Below are 17030 nucleotides of genomic sequence, written 5' to 3' on the forward strand. Positions count from 1 at the left end.
GGAGATCAGAAGAGTCCAGAGCGAGAGAGACAGGTTGAGGTGGCCAGAATCAGAGTAGAACAAGTGTCTTATGCTGAGGCAGTGAAGAGAGCAGAGGATGATGGGTCAAGGGGGAGTAGTAGGTCTAGGCCAATACAGAGTGATACCAATTTGTGCTTCAGTAAGGTTGGCTTCTTCATAGCATTCATTGCCATGGTTACCAACTGTACCGCAGAAATGGAACATCAAATCACAGAAAATAGATGTTGTGGTGGCAGCTGCAGAGAAGTACTTGGGTGTACGAGGTTTTACTGCTGAAGAGTTACAGGGTGTGTTGAACGAAAGTGTCCCGTGTAGGATCAGGTAGGGTCAGAGTAGTTGAATGGGGTGGTGTATTTGATTAGACATTTTTTTATGAAGTAGTGGTATGGTGTAGGGATAGTTGGTGGTGCATTTTTTAAAATGTTGTACCACAAAATGTATCGTGATCAACCACACACTCCCGCACAGTCGGTGGCAGCACGCACAAACAAATTGTGCGAATGACATGATAGGAAAGAAGAAGATGGCGGTATAAATAATTGAAAACAGGTGTTGGAAGCCTGTGTAGTAGTGATGGGTAAACAAAGCTTCCTGAAGCATTCAGGCTTTCCAGCCAATTGTGTCCAAAATACTGTAGGTTCACTACTCGGAGCTTCATTATCCGTTCACACTGCACATTAATGACATCTGCTGGTTGGCAATAAATAGCAATAAGGTGATTATCAGATAGTTTTCTTTCTCTCCACTGATTTTATCAAAACTCCGCGGTGCAGCATTAAATCATCGGCTTTAATAGCCTACAATCAGTTGGATTACCAGGTTCGTATCTTACGTCATGCTTCCTTTTTTTGCCTTCAAGTTTACTATTGTTCTAAAAGTGAATCTGGCATTATTTAGGATGCATAACACAGAAGCTTATACTATACTAAGTAAAACTAATTATTTTACCAACAGTGCAGAAAGTGTGGTTTCACATAAAACAATTTTCTAAATAGTCTGCCTCCAACAGGATTCGACCTCATACCCTCAATGTTCCCTAATCCACCTGCTAAACTACCAGTCAGGTGAAATTACATGTACATAATCGTAACTATATTTATAAGTATGGTATCCAGTAGAGGTCGGTGTTTGAAAGCAGCTTAATCGAAGAAATCCCTTGAACCAAAGTGAAATCTGTAGGATCTCGCATTTTGCAACACAGTTTGAAAAAGCACATGAATCAAAGGAAGCTTCAGACGTCATTGATGATAGCCGCTTTGGCACACTGCTTCCAAGTTCGTTGCCTAGCAGCACACTGCTTCCAAGTTCGTTGCCTAGCAATTTCGACGCATGCTTCGGTGCTCCAGTATCCAACCTGACATCTACTATGTAGGAAGTTGCCAAAGAGAAACAGTTAACAACCATTTAAGCAAATGTATTTTTTTTTTATCAAACTTTTTTTTTTTTTTGTCAAACAATAAAACATACACATACATATGACAGCATGCAGATGCACACAAACATCAATGACATCACACCTGCCCAGACCCACTCCCCCTCAAAGTTATTAGCTAACTTAAAACTCCATGTTTCATCTGTAGGTGCTACAAAGCAAAAATGTGTGTCATATGAAGCTTTACCGCTGGCTCTGTTAAATTAGTACTATTATTTATTTCAATTTTTTAAAAGGTATTCATTTCTTAATATTGAAAAATAAACATGAATATTGAAAATATACCATTTTTGATTTGGCAGTTTTTAAAATATATATTGTTGAACATAATATACTCTATAGGCATATCAAAGTTCCAGTGTGGAATCTCTGCTAGTGTTAAAGTTATGGCCTATTTCATAAAGAGAAATTGGCATAGTAGGCAATGTAACCAATCACAGCACTCCTTTTACTTGTCATTGCACACCCTGCAAATCACCAGCAGAGGGCGACCATTTTGAATCAGTTTTCACATTTACTCTGAAGGTAATGCTTACAAATGGGATCATAAATCTAAAAGTAGCAGAGATCCCACTCTAGAACTTTGATATGCCCATTGAGTATATTGTGCTTAAAATATTAAAAAGTTAGTCCAAAAAAAAAAAAGGTATATTTTCAACATTCATGTTTATTTTTTCAATATTCAAACATTTATGTAAAAATTGTTTTTATTGAAATCAATATACTACTCATTACAGATCCAGCGGTAAAGCTAGGTATGAAACCATTTTTTGCTTTCATGAGCCTACAGAGGAAACATGATGGAGTTTTAAAGGAGGCCTGGGTAAGGCCAAAATGTCATAAATAAAAGCATAATTGATCATTGATCCATTGTTGATCCCTTGTTGATCCCTTGTTGATCCCTTGTTGATGTCACTTGTTAAAGCCTTGAGACAATTGAGACATGGATTGTATGTATGTGTGGTATGTGTGCCATTCAGAAGGTGAATGGGCAAGACATAATATTGAAGTGCCTTTGAACAGGGTATGGTAGGTAGTAGGTGCCAGGCACACCGGTTTGTGTCAAGAACTGCAATGCTGCTGGGTTTTTCATGCTCAACAGTTTCCTGTGTGTATCAAGAATGGTCCACCACCCAAAGGACATCCAACCAACCTGACACAACTGGGAAGCATTGGAGTCAATATGGGCAAGCATCCCTGTGGAATGCTTTCGACACCTTGTAGACTCCAAGCCCCAACAAATTGAGGCTGTTCTAGGGCAAAATGGGGTGCAACTCAATATTAGGAAGGTGAAAAAGTTTTGTACTATTCTATGGATTACATTTTGTGAAAATCCCCCAAATCATGGTATTTTTTGGTCTGGGTATCATGAGGAATCACGCTATAAGGGATTGGACAGGTGATAAAGTTACCATTGAGTCTGTGGTGGGTAGGGATAAGGTACATGCTGATTGTGTGGTAGATAGGGATTAGGGAGTCTTGGGACAGAGACAGGCTGAGTTAGCCTATGTGTCTCCTGATGTTTCTTCAGACTGCTCCACTGGGCAAAGGCTTTATCACACAGGTGGCACTGGAACGGTTTCTCTCCTGTGTGGGTCCGCCGGTGGTTTTTCAGGACATTCCCGTCACGAAACCTCCTCCCGCAGTCAGGGCATTGGTATGGCTTCTCTCCGGTGTGGATTCGCAGGTGTAGATTGCAGTGGCTCTTACTTGTGAATCTCTTGTCACAGTAAGTACAGCAGTAAGGTTTCTCACCCGCATGAATCCGGAGATGAAGTTTTAAACTCCCTGCCAGAGAGAAACACTTCCCACACTGAGGGCAAAGGTAAGGCCTCTCTCCAGTGTGTTTCCTCTGGTGGACTAGTAAACTACCTTTAGTGGAGAAGGTCTTGCTGCACTGTAGGCAGTGGACTCTACTTTTGTGGGTCTTTTGCAGGTGATCCTTTAGAAGAGCCTTGGTAGAGAACTTCTCCCCGCAGTGGGGGCATGGAAGAGGGCCTTGGTGCATACGGACGGGACCCAGTGTCTCCCCCTTGTGGTTCTTCAGGTGGTGCTGCTTTAACGAGATTGTATGACGAAACTTAATCCCGCACACCAAGCAGTGGTAAGGTGTCTCTCCCGTGTGAGTTCTCATGTGTCTCTGTAAGAGTCCAGATTGAGTAAAATCCTTACCGCAACGAGGGCAGACGTATGGTTTCTCCCCAGTATGGATTCTCAGGTGTCTTTTAAGACTACCGGCCTCACTGAATCCCCTTCCACATTCAGAGCACACGTGTGGGTTTTTCAGAGGATCATTTGGTGGATGTCGGTTTTGTATGTGTGATTCCAGTTTAGATGCACTTACGAAGCTCTTCATACAGTGAGCACAGCGGTGAGGGTGTTCTGTGTGAACCACTTCCCGGTGATGTTCAAGGCTTATTTTTTCACGAAAATTCTTACCACATTCCGAGCAGTGGTAAGGTTTCTCACCTGTGTGAGTTCTGATGTGTCTCCTTAAGTTTCCAGAATCATTGTAGTTCTTCCCACAATGATGGCAGACGTACGGTTTCTCCCCAGTATGAGTTCTCAGGTGTCTCTTAAGACTGCCAGCCTCACTGAATCGCTTTCCGCATGTAGAGCACACGTGTGGTTTCTCTCCTGTCAAGTTATCTCTGTATCTCTTCAGGTACTGTAAGTGTCGTTTTAGACTCCTTGCTGTGATAAAACACTTCCCACAGTGATCACATATATGGGAGCCATCTCCTGAGAGGGGTTCCTTACATTGTTTAGCATTAGGCGTGCTGCGAAGCTTCTCTCTTGTGTGTTTTCTCTGGTGTACTCTGCGTTCGCGTGACGTACCGAAGCTCATCCCACAGTCGTCAGAGGAGCAATGGTAAGGTTTCTCTCCTGTAAGGATGCTCTTCACAACAAACTTCTCTCCTGGGTGAGTTTTTCTCATGTGTCTCCTTAAGTTTCCAGAATCACTCCAAGCCTTCCCACAACGAGGGCAGACGTACGGTTTCTCCCCAGTATGAGTTCTCAGGTGTCTCTTAAGACTGCCAGCCTCACTGAATCCCTTTCCGCATGTAGAGCACACGTGTGGTTTCTCTCCAGTCAAGTTATCTCTGTATCTCTTCAGGTACTGTAAGTGTAGTTTTAGACTTCTGGCTGTGACAAAATTCTTCCCACAGTGATCACATATATGGGAGCTAGGCCTGTCTCCTGAGAGGGTCTTGTTTTGTTCAGCATTAGACGAGCTGTGGGGTTTCTCTCCTGTCTGTGTTGTCTTGTGTATTATATGGCCACTCTGCCCCGGTGTTTTCCTGCAGTCGTCCAGCCGCACAGACACCCTCTTCAGACCCAGCAGTAATGCATTACCGGGAGAGGCAGGACCTGGGGACTTCGGTAGGGCAGAGGGGGACGTGGGAAGCTTGTTCTGGAAATCATAAAACAGAGACAGAATAAATCAGGATGGGAAACACTCTCAAAAGTCTTTCCTTGACTCCGCTCATTCTTGATTAAAAACATAGGAGGATAAAGTCCAAGAGGAGAAACCTTGAATCTACATTTATAGAAGGAGGATAACAATATGGCGCCGACAGACACGGTCGCCTTGTTTCTAGCTACTAGCCAACTTCGCAGTATTTTTTTGGGGGGGTGTATTTCTGACATTATTTGCTCAGAACGTTTCTTGTATTATTACCTACAGCTGAAAATAACCTTTGACACTTGATCGGCAGTCACTCACCAGAAATTCGAGCAGAAATTCGACTTCCCTGACCTGGATCTTTTGTTTGAACTTCCCAAGGCAGCTCTATTCATCCCGGGGGGCTGTACCAAAACACTGACGCCTGAGAAGAGGAAGAAGAAGTGGGGTCCTAGTCCGACTCAGGAGGCGTTCATACCATCCACCGCTTCTGAGTATACTACTCGCTAACGTTCAGTCCCTGGACAATAAAGTAGACAAGCTCAAGGCGAGAATCTCCTTCAAAAAGAGACATCAGGGACTGTAACATACTCTGTTTTACGGAATCATGGCTCTCTCCGGATATATTGTCCCCGTCCATTCAGCCAGCGGGATCCTTCGACCATCACGTGGACAGGAAGAAAGCACTCTCAGGGAAAAAGAAAGGCGGAGGGATTTGTTTCAAGATTAACAACTCATGGTGTGATTGTGGAACAGGAACAGGAAGTCAAGTCCTTTTGTGCTCCCCATCTGGAATACCTCACCAAACGCCAGCCGCATTACCTCCCAAGAGACTTTTCTTCGGTCATCGTCACTGCCGTGTATATTCCCCCCCAAGCCGACACCGCGACTATGTGTAAACTGGAAACCGCATATCCTGAGGCTGCATTTATTGTAGCTGGGGACTTCAATAAAGGAAATCTGAGAAAAATGCTACTGAAATTCTTATCAAAACATCTCCTGTACTACAGGCGCATCACGTACCCTGGATGATTGCTACTCTCCCTTCTGGGATGGCTACAAGGCCCTACACTGCCCTCCCTTCAGCAAATCAGATCACGCCTCCATTCTGCGCCTCCCCACCTGTAGGAAGAAACTTAAACAGGAAGCTATCGTGGTAAGTACTGGTCAAGGTTGGCCTGACCAATCGGAATATATGCTTCAAGATGGTTTTGATCACGCGGACTGGGAAATGTTCCGGGTCGCCTCAGAATAGTATCGACGTACACACTGACTCGGTGACTGGGTTCATCAGGAAGTGCATAGAGGATGTTGTTCCCACTGTGACGATTAGAACTTATCCAAACCAAAAACCGTGGATAGAGATGGCAATATTCACGCAAAACTGAAAGCGCGAACCACCGCATTTAACTATGGCAAGGTGACTGGGAACATGGACATGTACAAACAGCTATGACCAGCTATGACCTTCGTAAGGCAATCAAACAGGCAAAACGACAGTACAGGGACAAAGTGAAGTCACAATTCAATGGCTCAGACACAAGATGTATGTGGCAGGGACTCCAGACAATCACAGACTATAAAGGGAAAGCCAGCCACGTCGCGGACACCGACGCCTCGCTCCCGGATAAGCTAAACACCTTCTCCCACTTCGAGGAAAATAGAGCCGCCGACGAGGCCCCCTCCGCTCACGAGGACTGTGTGCTCTCATTCTCCTTGGCCGACGTGAGTAAGTCATGTAAGCGTGTTAACCCTCACAAGGCTGCTGGCCCAGACGGCATCCCAAGCCGCGTCCTCAGAGCAGACCAGCTGGCTGGAGTGTTTGCGGACATATTCAATCTCTCCATATCCCAGTCTGTTGTCCCTACTTGCTTCAAGATGTCCACCATTGTTCCTGTACCCAAGAAAACGAAGGTCACTGAACTAAATAACTATCGCCCTGTTACGGATACAGGTATCCTGTGTCTTTTTGTGTTTTTCCTCTCCTTCTGCCCTAATCACAGGTGTCCTGTATGTTCCTGGTTGGTGGTCGTTGGGGTGTCTGCTGATTGCTGAGGTGGACCAATCAGTGGACATTCCTCTGCATTGCACCACCTGTTTCTGGTTTTTCAATCACACCTCCTATTGTTTAAAAGCCGGTCAGTTGTGTTTGTTGTTAGAGACTATTTCCGTATGTGAGTATAGATACTGTGGTGTCCTGTGTACTCACTCATTTGCTGGTTACTCTGTTTGGTAACTTTGTTAGAGACTATTCTCCGTATGTGAGTATGGATACTGTGGTGTCCTGTGTTTTGTGTACTCACTCATTTGCTGGTTACTCTGTTTGGTAACGTTGTTGTGTGTTTCTGGGAATTTAAGCAAGTTGCCCTTGGGCATACATTACCCGTAGGAAGAAAACTGTCTAAAAACACTAGTTAGACCTGAGCGGACCACCCACTGTATTTTTGTATGATTATCAGTAGCTTAGCGGTTCTTGAGGCAGGCAAGATCAGTTTAGGGGTGTTTTACACTATTGTTTCATTTCTTGGGTCCTGCTCAGCCCCTTTTCCCCAAACCTTTACCGTGTGTTCAAAAATAAACCTTTTATGTTTGACTGTAGTTTATGGTTGTCGTGTAGTTTTTGTTCTCACTGTTTCATGTCACGATTCTAATTTGCATGAATTATGTTACGGGTCTCTTGTCCATCCACCCTAAACGTTTAAAGCCACAGGGTTCGTAACACGCCCCGAAGCACTCACTTCTGTTATCATCAAGTGCTTTGAGAGGCTAGTCAAGGATCATATCACCTCCACCTTACACGACAACCTAGATCCACTACAATTCGCATACCGCCCAACAGATCCACGGACACTGCCCTATCCCACATGGACAAGATAAATACCTATGTAATAATGCTGTTCATCGACTACAGCTCAGCCTTCAACACCCTAGTGCCCTCCAAGCTCATCACTAATCTCAGGGCCCTGGGTCTGAACTCCTCTCTGTGCAACTGGACTTCTTGACGGGCCGATCCCAAGTGGGTAGGCAACAACACCTCCGCCACGCTGATCCTCAACACTGGAGCCCCACAAGGGTGTGTGCTCAGCCCCCTCCTGTACTATCTGTTCACCCATGACTGCGCGGCCACGCACGTCTCCAACACCATCATTAAGTTTGCTGACGACACAGCAGTGGTAGGCCTGATTACAAACAATGACGAGACAGCCTACAGGGAGGAGGTGAGAGCCCTGGCGGAGTGGTGCCAGGAAAATAACCTCTCCCTAAACAAAACAAAGGAGCTGATCGTAGACTACAGGACACAGAGAGCACACGACGGGGCCGCAGTGGAGAGGAGGGACCCACACATCTAGAAGGGACAGACTGTCAAATTCTCATTCTTCCACCTCCGCAACATTGCCAAAGTCAGGTCCTCCCTCTCCCGTCCTGCCGCTGAAACCCTCATACATGCGTTCATCTCCTCCCGTCTTGGCTACTGCAACTCACTACTCTTACGGCATCAATTCAAGCTCCCTCTGTAAGCTCAAAATGGTTAAAACACTCTGCAGCCCGACTCACCCACACTAAGTCGTGGCAGCACATCACCCCATTCCTCCGTGAACTCCACTGTCTCCCAACGCATTGATTACAAGATTCTCCTTCTGACCAACAAAGCCTGTCACCACCTTGCCCCCCCCCCTTACCTCTCAGACCTTCTTCTCCCCTACCAACCCACAGGCGCACTCCGTTCCACCACAGCAGACCACCTTGTCATCCCCAGGTCCGAGCTCCAGAGCTTTGGCCACAGGGCCTTCTCCAGGGTTGCTTCTAGGCTCTGGAACTCCCACAGGGCCTTCTCCAGGGTTGCTCCAAGGCTCTGGAACTCCCACAGGGCCTTCTCCAGGGTTGCTCCTGGGCTCTGGAACTCCCACAGGGCCTTCTCCAGGGTTGCTCCTGGGCTCTGGAACTCCCACAGGGCCTTCTCCAGGGTTGCTCCTGGGCTCTGGAACTCCCACAGGGCCTTCTCCAGGGTTGCTCCTGGGCTCTGGAACTCCCACAGGGCCTTCTCCAGGGTTGCTCCAAGGCTCTGGAACTCCCTCAGGACCTTCTCCAGGGTTGCTCCTGGGCTCTGGAACTCCCACAGGGCCTTCTCCAGGGTTGCTCCTGGGCTCTGGAACTCCCTCAGGGCCTTCTCCAGGGTTGCTCCAAGGCTCTGGAACTCCCACAGGGCCTTCTCCAGGGTTGCTCCTGGGCTCTGGAACTCCCACAGGGCCTTCTCCAGGGTTGCTCCTGGGCTCTGGAACTCCCACAGGGCCTTCTCCAGGGTTGCTCCTGGGCTCTGGAACTCCCTCCAGCCATTCGTGACTCGGGAGTCCATCACTATCTTTCAGTCACTCCTGAAGCCCCGCCTCTTTGACAATGCCTACCCTTAATTAGGCTATAATCATTTTGGCTTTTTAATTGAATTTACTTAAGGAAAGCTTAGCTTCCCCGAGCATTATTGACGCGCCGCTTATGAGCCTATGTCAATCTTCTATCCCCCATAGTAGAAAAGTTGACCTATTCTAATGGTCAGCTTGTCGAGAAAGAAATAGCCCAAACTGACTCTGGGACAGTTGTGGGACGATAGATCCCAAATTCATACAACCAGTAGGCCTAGTCTACATAAAACATTTTTTTTAAAGCAATTAAATCTGATGCAACAGGTTGTAACGTTTAGCTTAAAATGTTGATAAACTATTATTTCATAACATTGTTTAGCGCAGCAATGCGCACAAGGCAGTAGGCTACGCATGAATGTGCATTTGGCTACTAAACAATTAAAGACAGTTAAAAAAAACAATAGAACATGAGAGGAATAGGCTACTGGTTTCAATGGCATATGGAAGTCTTTCAAAGATAATTGCCTCCACGGATATGGTTGGATTTAGCCTAGGCTAGCCTACTTTTAAGGTAAAACATGCCTCATAATATGTACTAAAACGTTCAGGTTTCAAACAATTAAGTAGCTATACGTTGTTCAAAATGCATAGTACTGCCTCCAGCTCATTGTAAAGTGGTGTGTGACGCGCGGATGAAGCCTGCCCTTCCATTGCCTATGCATTTTAATGGCGAATGGGAAGCGTGCATCAATTACCAGTTGAGAAAAAAATATATATATATAATAATAATTAAATCGTGGCCCAAAAACTTTTAACACACGATTGCATTTAGAATTGTTGCGCAATGATTGGGCTTATAAAATCACTGTGACAGATTTTCCGCTCTGTATGCTGTGTGATAAATAGGATACATAACGAATATACACAAGCACCAATTTAATTCCACTAAATTACCCTATAGACCGATAAGCATGACCGGTCAAATGTATTTCCATCAACTGGTATTTCAACCAATGAAAAGCATTATTTATTTATTTATTTCGCAATAAATGTTTCTTTTTTTCCTCCCTGACAGTTATCAGCTTAAAAATAAAATAAATAAAAACGGCCAAAAGCCGGCTATGACCGGCTAACGGAAACCCTGATTGTTTAGATAGAAAGACAGAGATAGAGCACGCAGCATTTTAGACGTCACCGCAGTATTCCCACATACTGGAGTATAGCTGCGGGGCTTTACACCACTGGCAAGTCTCTCCACTGACATTTTCAACCTCTCCCTGACCGAGTCTGTAATACCTACATGTTTCAAGCAGACCACCATAGTCCCTGTGCCCAAGGAAGTGAAGGTAACCTGCCTAAATGATTACCGCCCCACAGCACTCACGTCGGTAGCCATGAAGTGCTTTGAAAGGCTGGTCATGGCTCACATCAACAGCATCATCCCGGATACCCTAGACCCACTCCAATTCGCATACCGCCCCAACAGATCCACAGATGATGCAATCTCTATTGCGCTCCACACTGCCCTTTCCCACCTGGACAAAAGGAACACCTATGTGAGAATGCTGTTCATTGACTACAGCTCAGCGTTCAACACCATAGTGACCACAAAGCTCATCACTAAGGTGAGGACCCCTGGGACTAAACACCTCCCTTTGCAACTGGATCCTGGACTTCCTGACGGGCCGCCCCCAGGTGGTAAGGGTAGGCAACAACACATCTGCCACGCTGATTCTCAACACTGGGTCCCCTCAGGGGTGAATGCTTAGTCCCCTCCTGTACTCCCAGTTCACCTATGACTGCATGGCCAAACAACTCCAACACCATCATTAAGTTTGCTGACAACACAACAGTGGTAGGCATGATCACCGACAACGATGGGACAGCCTATAGGGAGGAGGTCAGAGACCTGGCAGGGTGGTGCCAGGACAACAACCTCTCCCTCAATGTGAGCAAGACATAGGAGCTGATCGTGGACTACAGGAAAAGGCGGGCCAAACAGGCCCCCATTAACATCGACAGGGCTGTAGTGGAGCGGGTCGAGAATTAAGTTCCTTGGTGTCCACATCACCAACGAACTATCATGGTCCAAACACACCAAGACAGTCGTGAAGAGGGCACGACAACACCTTTCCCCCTCAGGAGACTGAAAATGCATGGGTCCCCAGATCCTCACAAAGTTATACAGCTGCACCATCGAGAGCATCCTGACCGGTTGGCATCACCGCCTGGTATGGCAACTGCTCAGCATCTGACCGTAAGGCGCAACAGAGGGTAGTGTGTACGGCCCAGTACATCACTGCTTCCTGCCATCCAGGACCTATATACTAGGCGGTGTCAGAGGAAAGCCCAAAAAATTGTCAAAGACTCCAGTCACCCAAGTCATAGACTGTTCTCTCTGCTACCACAATGCAAGCGGTACTGGAGCGCCAAGTCTAGGACCAAAAGTCTCCTTAACAGCTTCTATCCCCAAGCCATAAGACTGCTGAACAATTAATCAAATGGCCACCCGGACTATTTACATTGACTGACCCAACGTAGCAGCCAAGTAGCCTACTATCTATGGTGGTGAAACTGACAGCACTCTCCAAGGTGCTGATTAATTCAAAGCATTTTAGACGTCACTGCAGTTTGGCCACGGACTTGAGTATAGCTGCGGGGCTTACAAGGCCCAATTTCTTATAGCCTAATTTTCTAGACATCAATGTACAGCAACATTTTTAGACATTGCACCATATGCACACATACTCAGCTGTGGGGCTTACAAGAAATCAATGTAGCAGTAGAACAAATATCGGAATATAACTTCAAATAAAATAAATCAATGTAGGCTACAGCAGAACACACATATGAGAATATATAGGCCTCCTGCCTATGTAATATTATGAAGCACATATTCAGATTAAACTTGTTCTGTGCTGTGAAGGTAAAGGATTTTTTTTTTTTTCCTACCTTAGTTTTCAAAACCTCCCACAATGACTCTCCCCATGTCAAGTCCATTTAACTCCTGAGAGTCAACTTCTTGCTCCAAGCCATGAGAGGGCCTGTGGCTGTGATGTGTAGCCTCCAAAGGCTGTTCTGAAGACTCTGGCTGTAGGGTCTGTTTCTCTTTTTTCATTTGGAGTGTTAACCTGGGTGTCTTCTTTAGCCTTGTCTACAAGGCTTGCTGCCACCAAATGCGCCTTGGTTCAGGCATGTTCAAAAACTTTTTTTGAGGGCTCCGAGCACTTTGTCGGTGGATGCCCTCAAGATCAGTTACATACCCCACTGGCCCTCCAGTACAAATAAGAGAGCAGGTCTGGAATCAGTGTGGCAGGTTAGGATGATTACAGAGAAGGATCACAGTGCTTTAATAAATTGCAATATTGTCACTTTGGCTTTATTCGATATTCTGTTAGACAGGATTGATGGTTGACTTAATGACATGCCAAATATTGATACTGTATACCACCATACAGTCCATACATACAGTTCTCTCCTATCACAGCCATTAAACTCCGTAACTGTTTTAAAGTCCCCATTGTCCTCATGGTGAAATCCCTGAGCGGTTTCCTTCCTCTTCTGCAACCGAGTTAGGAAGGATGCCTGTATCTTTGTAGTGACTGGATGTATTGATCCACCATCCAAAGTGTAATTAATAACTTCCCCATGCTCAAACGGATATTCAACGTCTGCTTTTTACTCATCTACCAATAGGTGCCCTTCTTTACAAGGCATTGGAAAACCTACCTGGTCTTTGTGGTTCAGTCGTTGTTTGAAATTCACTGCTTGATTGATTGACCTTATAGATAATTGTATGTGTGGTCTACAGAGATGAGGTAGTCATTCAAAAATCATGTTAAACACTATTCTTGAAAACAGAATGAGTCCATGTAACTTATGTGATTTGTTAAGTACATTTTTACTGCTGAACTTATTTAGGCTTGCCATAAAAAAAAATGGTTTGAATACGTATTGACTCAAGACATTTCAGCTTTGTCTCAAGGCTTAAAAATCCTTCTTTAACCTGTCTCCTCCCCTTCATCTACACTGACTGAAGTGGATTTAACAAGTGATCATAGCTTTCACCTGGATTCACCTGGTCAGTCTGTCATGGAAAGAGCAGGTGTTCTTAATATGTTGTATACTCAGTGTATGAGTTTATGTATGTACAGTACCAGTCAAAAGTTTGGACACACCTACTCATTCCAGGGTTTTTCTTCATTTTTACTATTTTCTACATTGTAGAATAATAGTGAAGACATCAAAACTATGAAATAACACATATGTAATCATGTAGTAAACAAATCAAAATATATATTTTATATTTGAGATTCTTCAAAGTAGCCACCCTTTGCCTTTGACAGCTTTGCACACGCTTGGCATTCTCTCAACCAGCTTCATGAGGTAGTCACCTGGAATGCATTTCAATTAACAGGTGTGCCTTCTTAAAAGTTAATTTGTGGAATTTCTTTCCTTCTTAATGCGTTTGAGCCAATCAGTTGTGTCGTGACAAGGTAGGGGGGTATACAGAAGATAGCCCTATTTGGTAAAAGACCAAGTCCATATTATGCAAGAACAGCTCAAATAAGCAAAGAGAAACAACAGTCCATCATTACTTTAAGACATGAAGGTCAGTCAATACGGAACATTTGAAGAACTTTTAAAGTTTCTTCAAGTGCAGTCGCAAAAACCATCAAGCGCTATGATGAAACTGGCTCTCATGAGGACCACCACAGGAAAGGAAGACCCAGAGTTACCTCTGCTGCAGAGGATACGTTCATTAGAGTTAACTGCACCTCAGATTGCAGCCCAAATAAATGCTTCAGAGTTCAAGTAACAGACACATCTTAACATCAACTGTTCAGGGGAGACTGCGTGAATCAGGCCTTCATGGTCTAATTGCTGCAAAGAAGCCATTACTAAAGGACACCAAAAAGAAGAAGAGACCTGCTTGGGCCAAGAAACACGAGCAATGGACATTAGACCGGTGGAAATCTGTCCTTTGGTCTGATGAGTCCAAATTTGAGATTTTTGGTTCCAACCGCTGTGTCTTTGTGAGATGCAGAGTAGATGAACGGATGATCTCCGCATGTGTGGTTCCCACCGTGAAGCATGGAGGAGGTGTGATGGTGCTTTGCTGGTGACACTGTCTGTGATTTATTTAGAATTCAAGGCACACTTAACCAGCATGGCTACCACAGCATTCTGCAGCAATACGCCATCCCATCTGGTTTGCGCTTAGTGGGACTATAATTTGTTTTTCAACAGGATAATGACCCAACACACCTCCAGGCTGTGTAAGGGCTATTTGACCAAGAAGGAGAGCTGCATCAGATGACCTGGCCTCCACAATCACCCGACCTCAATCCAATTGAGATGGTTTGGGATGAGTTGGACCGCAAAGTGAAGGAAAAGCAGCCAACAAGTGCTCAGCATATGTAGGAACTCCTTCAAGACTGTTGGAAAAGCATTCCAGGTGAAGCTGGTTGAGAGAATGCCAAGAGTGTGCAAAGCTGTCATCAAGGCAAAGGGTGGCTACTTTGAAGAATATAAAATATATTTTGATTTGTTTAACACTTTTTTGGTTACTACATGATTCCATATATGTTATTTCATAGTTGTGATGTATTCACTATTATTCTACAATGTAGAAAATAGTAAAAATTAAGAAAAACCCTTGAATGAGTAGGTGTCCAAACTTTTGACTATAACTGTATGTATGTACAGTCCTCTGTAGCTCAGCTGGTAGAGCACGGCGCTTGTAACGCCAAGGTGGTGGGTTCGATCCTCGGGACCACCCATACACAAAAAAAATTATGCACGCATGACTGTAAGTCGCTTTGGATAAAAGCGTCTGCTAAATGGCATATTATTATTATTATTATTATGTATGTATTATATATTCCTGACATTGCGCATTCTGATATTTCTTAATTTATTTCTTTTTTATTATGTGTGTATTGTTGTGTATTGTTTTTAGATATTACTGTTGGAACAATAAGTATTTAGCTGCACCTGCGATAACATCTGCATATTTGTATATGCCACCAACAAACTGATTTGAGGTCAAGGAATCAAGGATGAGATTTATCAAGGAAATACTGAGAAACACACTTTATGACTGGAAAAAGAAATACTCACGCCTCTCACACTCCGCTCTGGTGTGCACCTCTCTGGATCCAACTCCACCCCCAGCCCATCGCTAGCCAACCAATCCTTGTCCTCCACGTCCCATTCTTCGTCGCAGTCTGCAGCATCATCATCGGATTGGCTGGAACTCAAGTGCTCCACCTTCAGTCCATTGCTAGGCAACCAATCGCTGTCCTCCTCTTCGCATTCTTCGTCATAGTCTACATCATCATCATCGGACTGGCTGGGACTCATTAGTGCACCCCTAGCATCCTCCTGTATCCTTCTGATGTCCTCTTTCAGTTGGAGTAACCAAGACATTCCCTGCTCCTCCGATTTCATTGAATCCGTATTGTCCCACATTTCCTCCATGATTTTACGCCTTAATAAGCGATGATTCATCCCTTTAATTTCAGATCCATCTTTGCCATCTTGTCTATGACGTTCACACAGGTAACGTAAATTGTCCACAGTTAAAGTAAATAAACTCTGTTCGATTTCATCAATCAACATTTCCTTCTCTGAACTGAGTGGATTCATATTGTCCTGTTTGTGTGGCAACAACAACAATGCAGTCAATGGCAGGACTTTAGACTACCTGTAAAAAAAAGATGTTTATGTCAAAACACTTGCATCTGTAATTTCATGTCATTATTAGCTGATATTTAAAGGGATAGTTCAGGATTTTGGCAATGATTTGATATAATTCCCTAGAATTAGATGAACTTGTGGATACCATTTTTATGTCTCTGTGTCCAGTATGAAGGAAGTTAGAGTTAGTTTTGCGAGCAAATGCTAACTAGCGTTAGCGCAATGATGACATCTACAGCATGTTAGCTGTTTCCATAGACTTCCAAACTGTTCCTGTAGACTTCCAGTCATTCTTATGATCGAAATCATAACAATTCCTCTAACTCCTTAATCTACAAAGGACCTACTCAATCTCTAGACCAGATTTGATTAATTTGATCCAAGGCACTCACTAACCTAGCTAATGGAATCAAACGGTTTATACTCATTAGCTGTGATAACCCTTGATATTAGGCAGCTCTATAGCCATTGCAGATTTTTCCACCAACCTTTTTGGGCATAAACTTTATTTGTTCTCTATTAGGAGAGGCACCATTGTCATATAAACTTAAGTGCACAGTTGCAGGGGGAATGTTTGAATTTAGAAAATGCTTTGTTATTAAATTAAATCAATGTTTTGCTCCATGAAGTAATCCAACAATTATTTAAACGTCGCCATCTTGTCTATTTCTCCTATCTCATTGATTGGAGTCAGGTGAGTGTAGGCTTGATTGGTGGACACCCACCTGGCTCGTCAATGAATCCACCAATCAAGCGTCACTTTGAATGGCACTCACCTGGCTCGATCAATGAGAGAGGAGAAATAGACAAGATGGCAGTGTACACATTGTTGGATTACTTAATGGAGCAAAACATGTATTTAATAACGGAGCAGTTTATATATTCAATCGTTCCCCCTGCAACTGGACACATAAGTTTAAGACAATGGTGCCTCTCATCATCGAGAACGAAGAAAGTATCGCCAAGAAAAGGTTGGTGGACAAATCTCCTGCTATGGCTATGCAGCTGCCTGAGATCTATTTATTGTGGTAGGGTTATTTTCCGTCGCCAGCCACCAGAACTATGCCCAACTCAGGCAGTCCAATACAGACTCCCGATGCTGTGTCCCAAA

The 17030-nt window shown here is 44.4% G+C and overlaps 1 protein-coding gene across 1 annotated transcript; it reads right to left on the reverse strand.

Moving 5' to 3' along the window:
* Window positions 1-2229: 2229 nt before the first annotated feature.
* LOC311119256 (uncharacterized protein) lies at window positions 2230-15583 on the reverse strand (the record flags this gene model as incomplete). Its single annotated transcript, XM_084193977.1, has 4 exons — window positions 2230-2237; window positions 3326-4104; window positions 4576-4868; window positions 15341-15583. 4 exons carry the CDS (start codon window positions 15581-15583, stop codon window positions 2230-2232), a joined length of 1323 nt encoding a protein of 440 aa, XP_084050103.1.
* Window positions 15584-17030: the final 1447 nt, after the last annotated feature.

The sequence above is a fragment of the Coregonus lavaretus genome, assembly GCF_964263955.1.
Source record: "Coregonus lavaretus genome assembly, contig: HAP1_SCAFFOLD_429, whole genome shotgun sequence".
NCBI lineage: Eukaryota > Metazoa > Chordata > Actinopteri > Salmoniformes > Salmonidae > Coregonus > Coregonus lavaretus.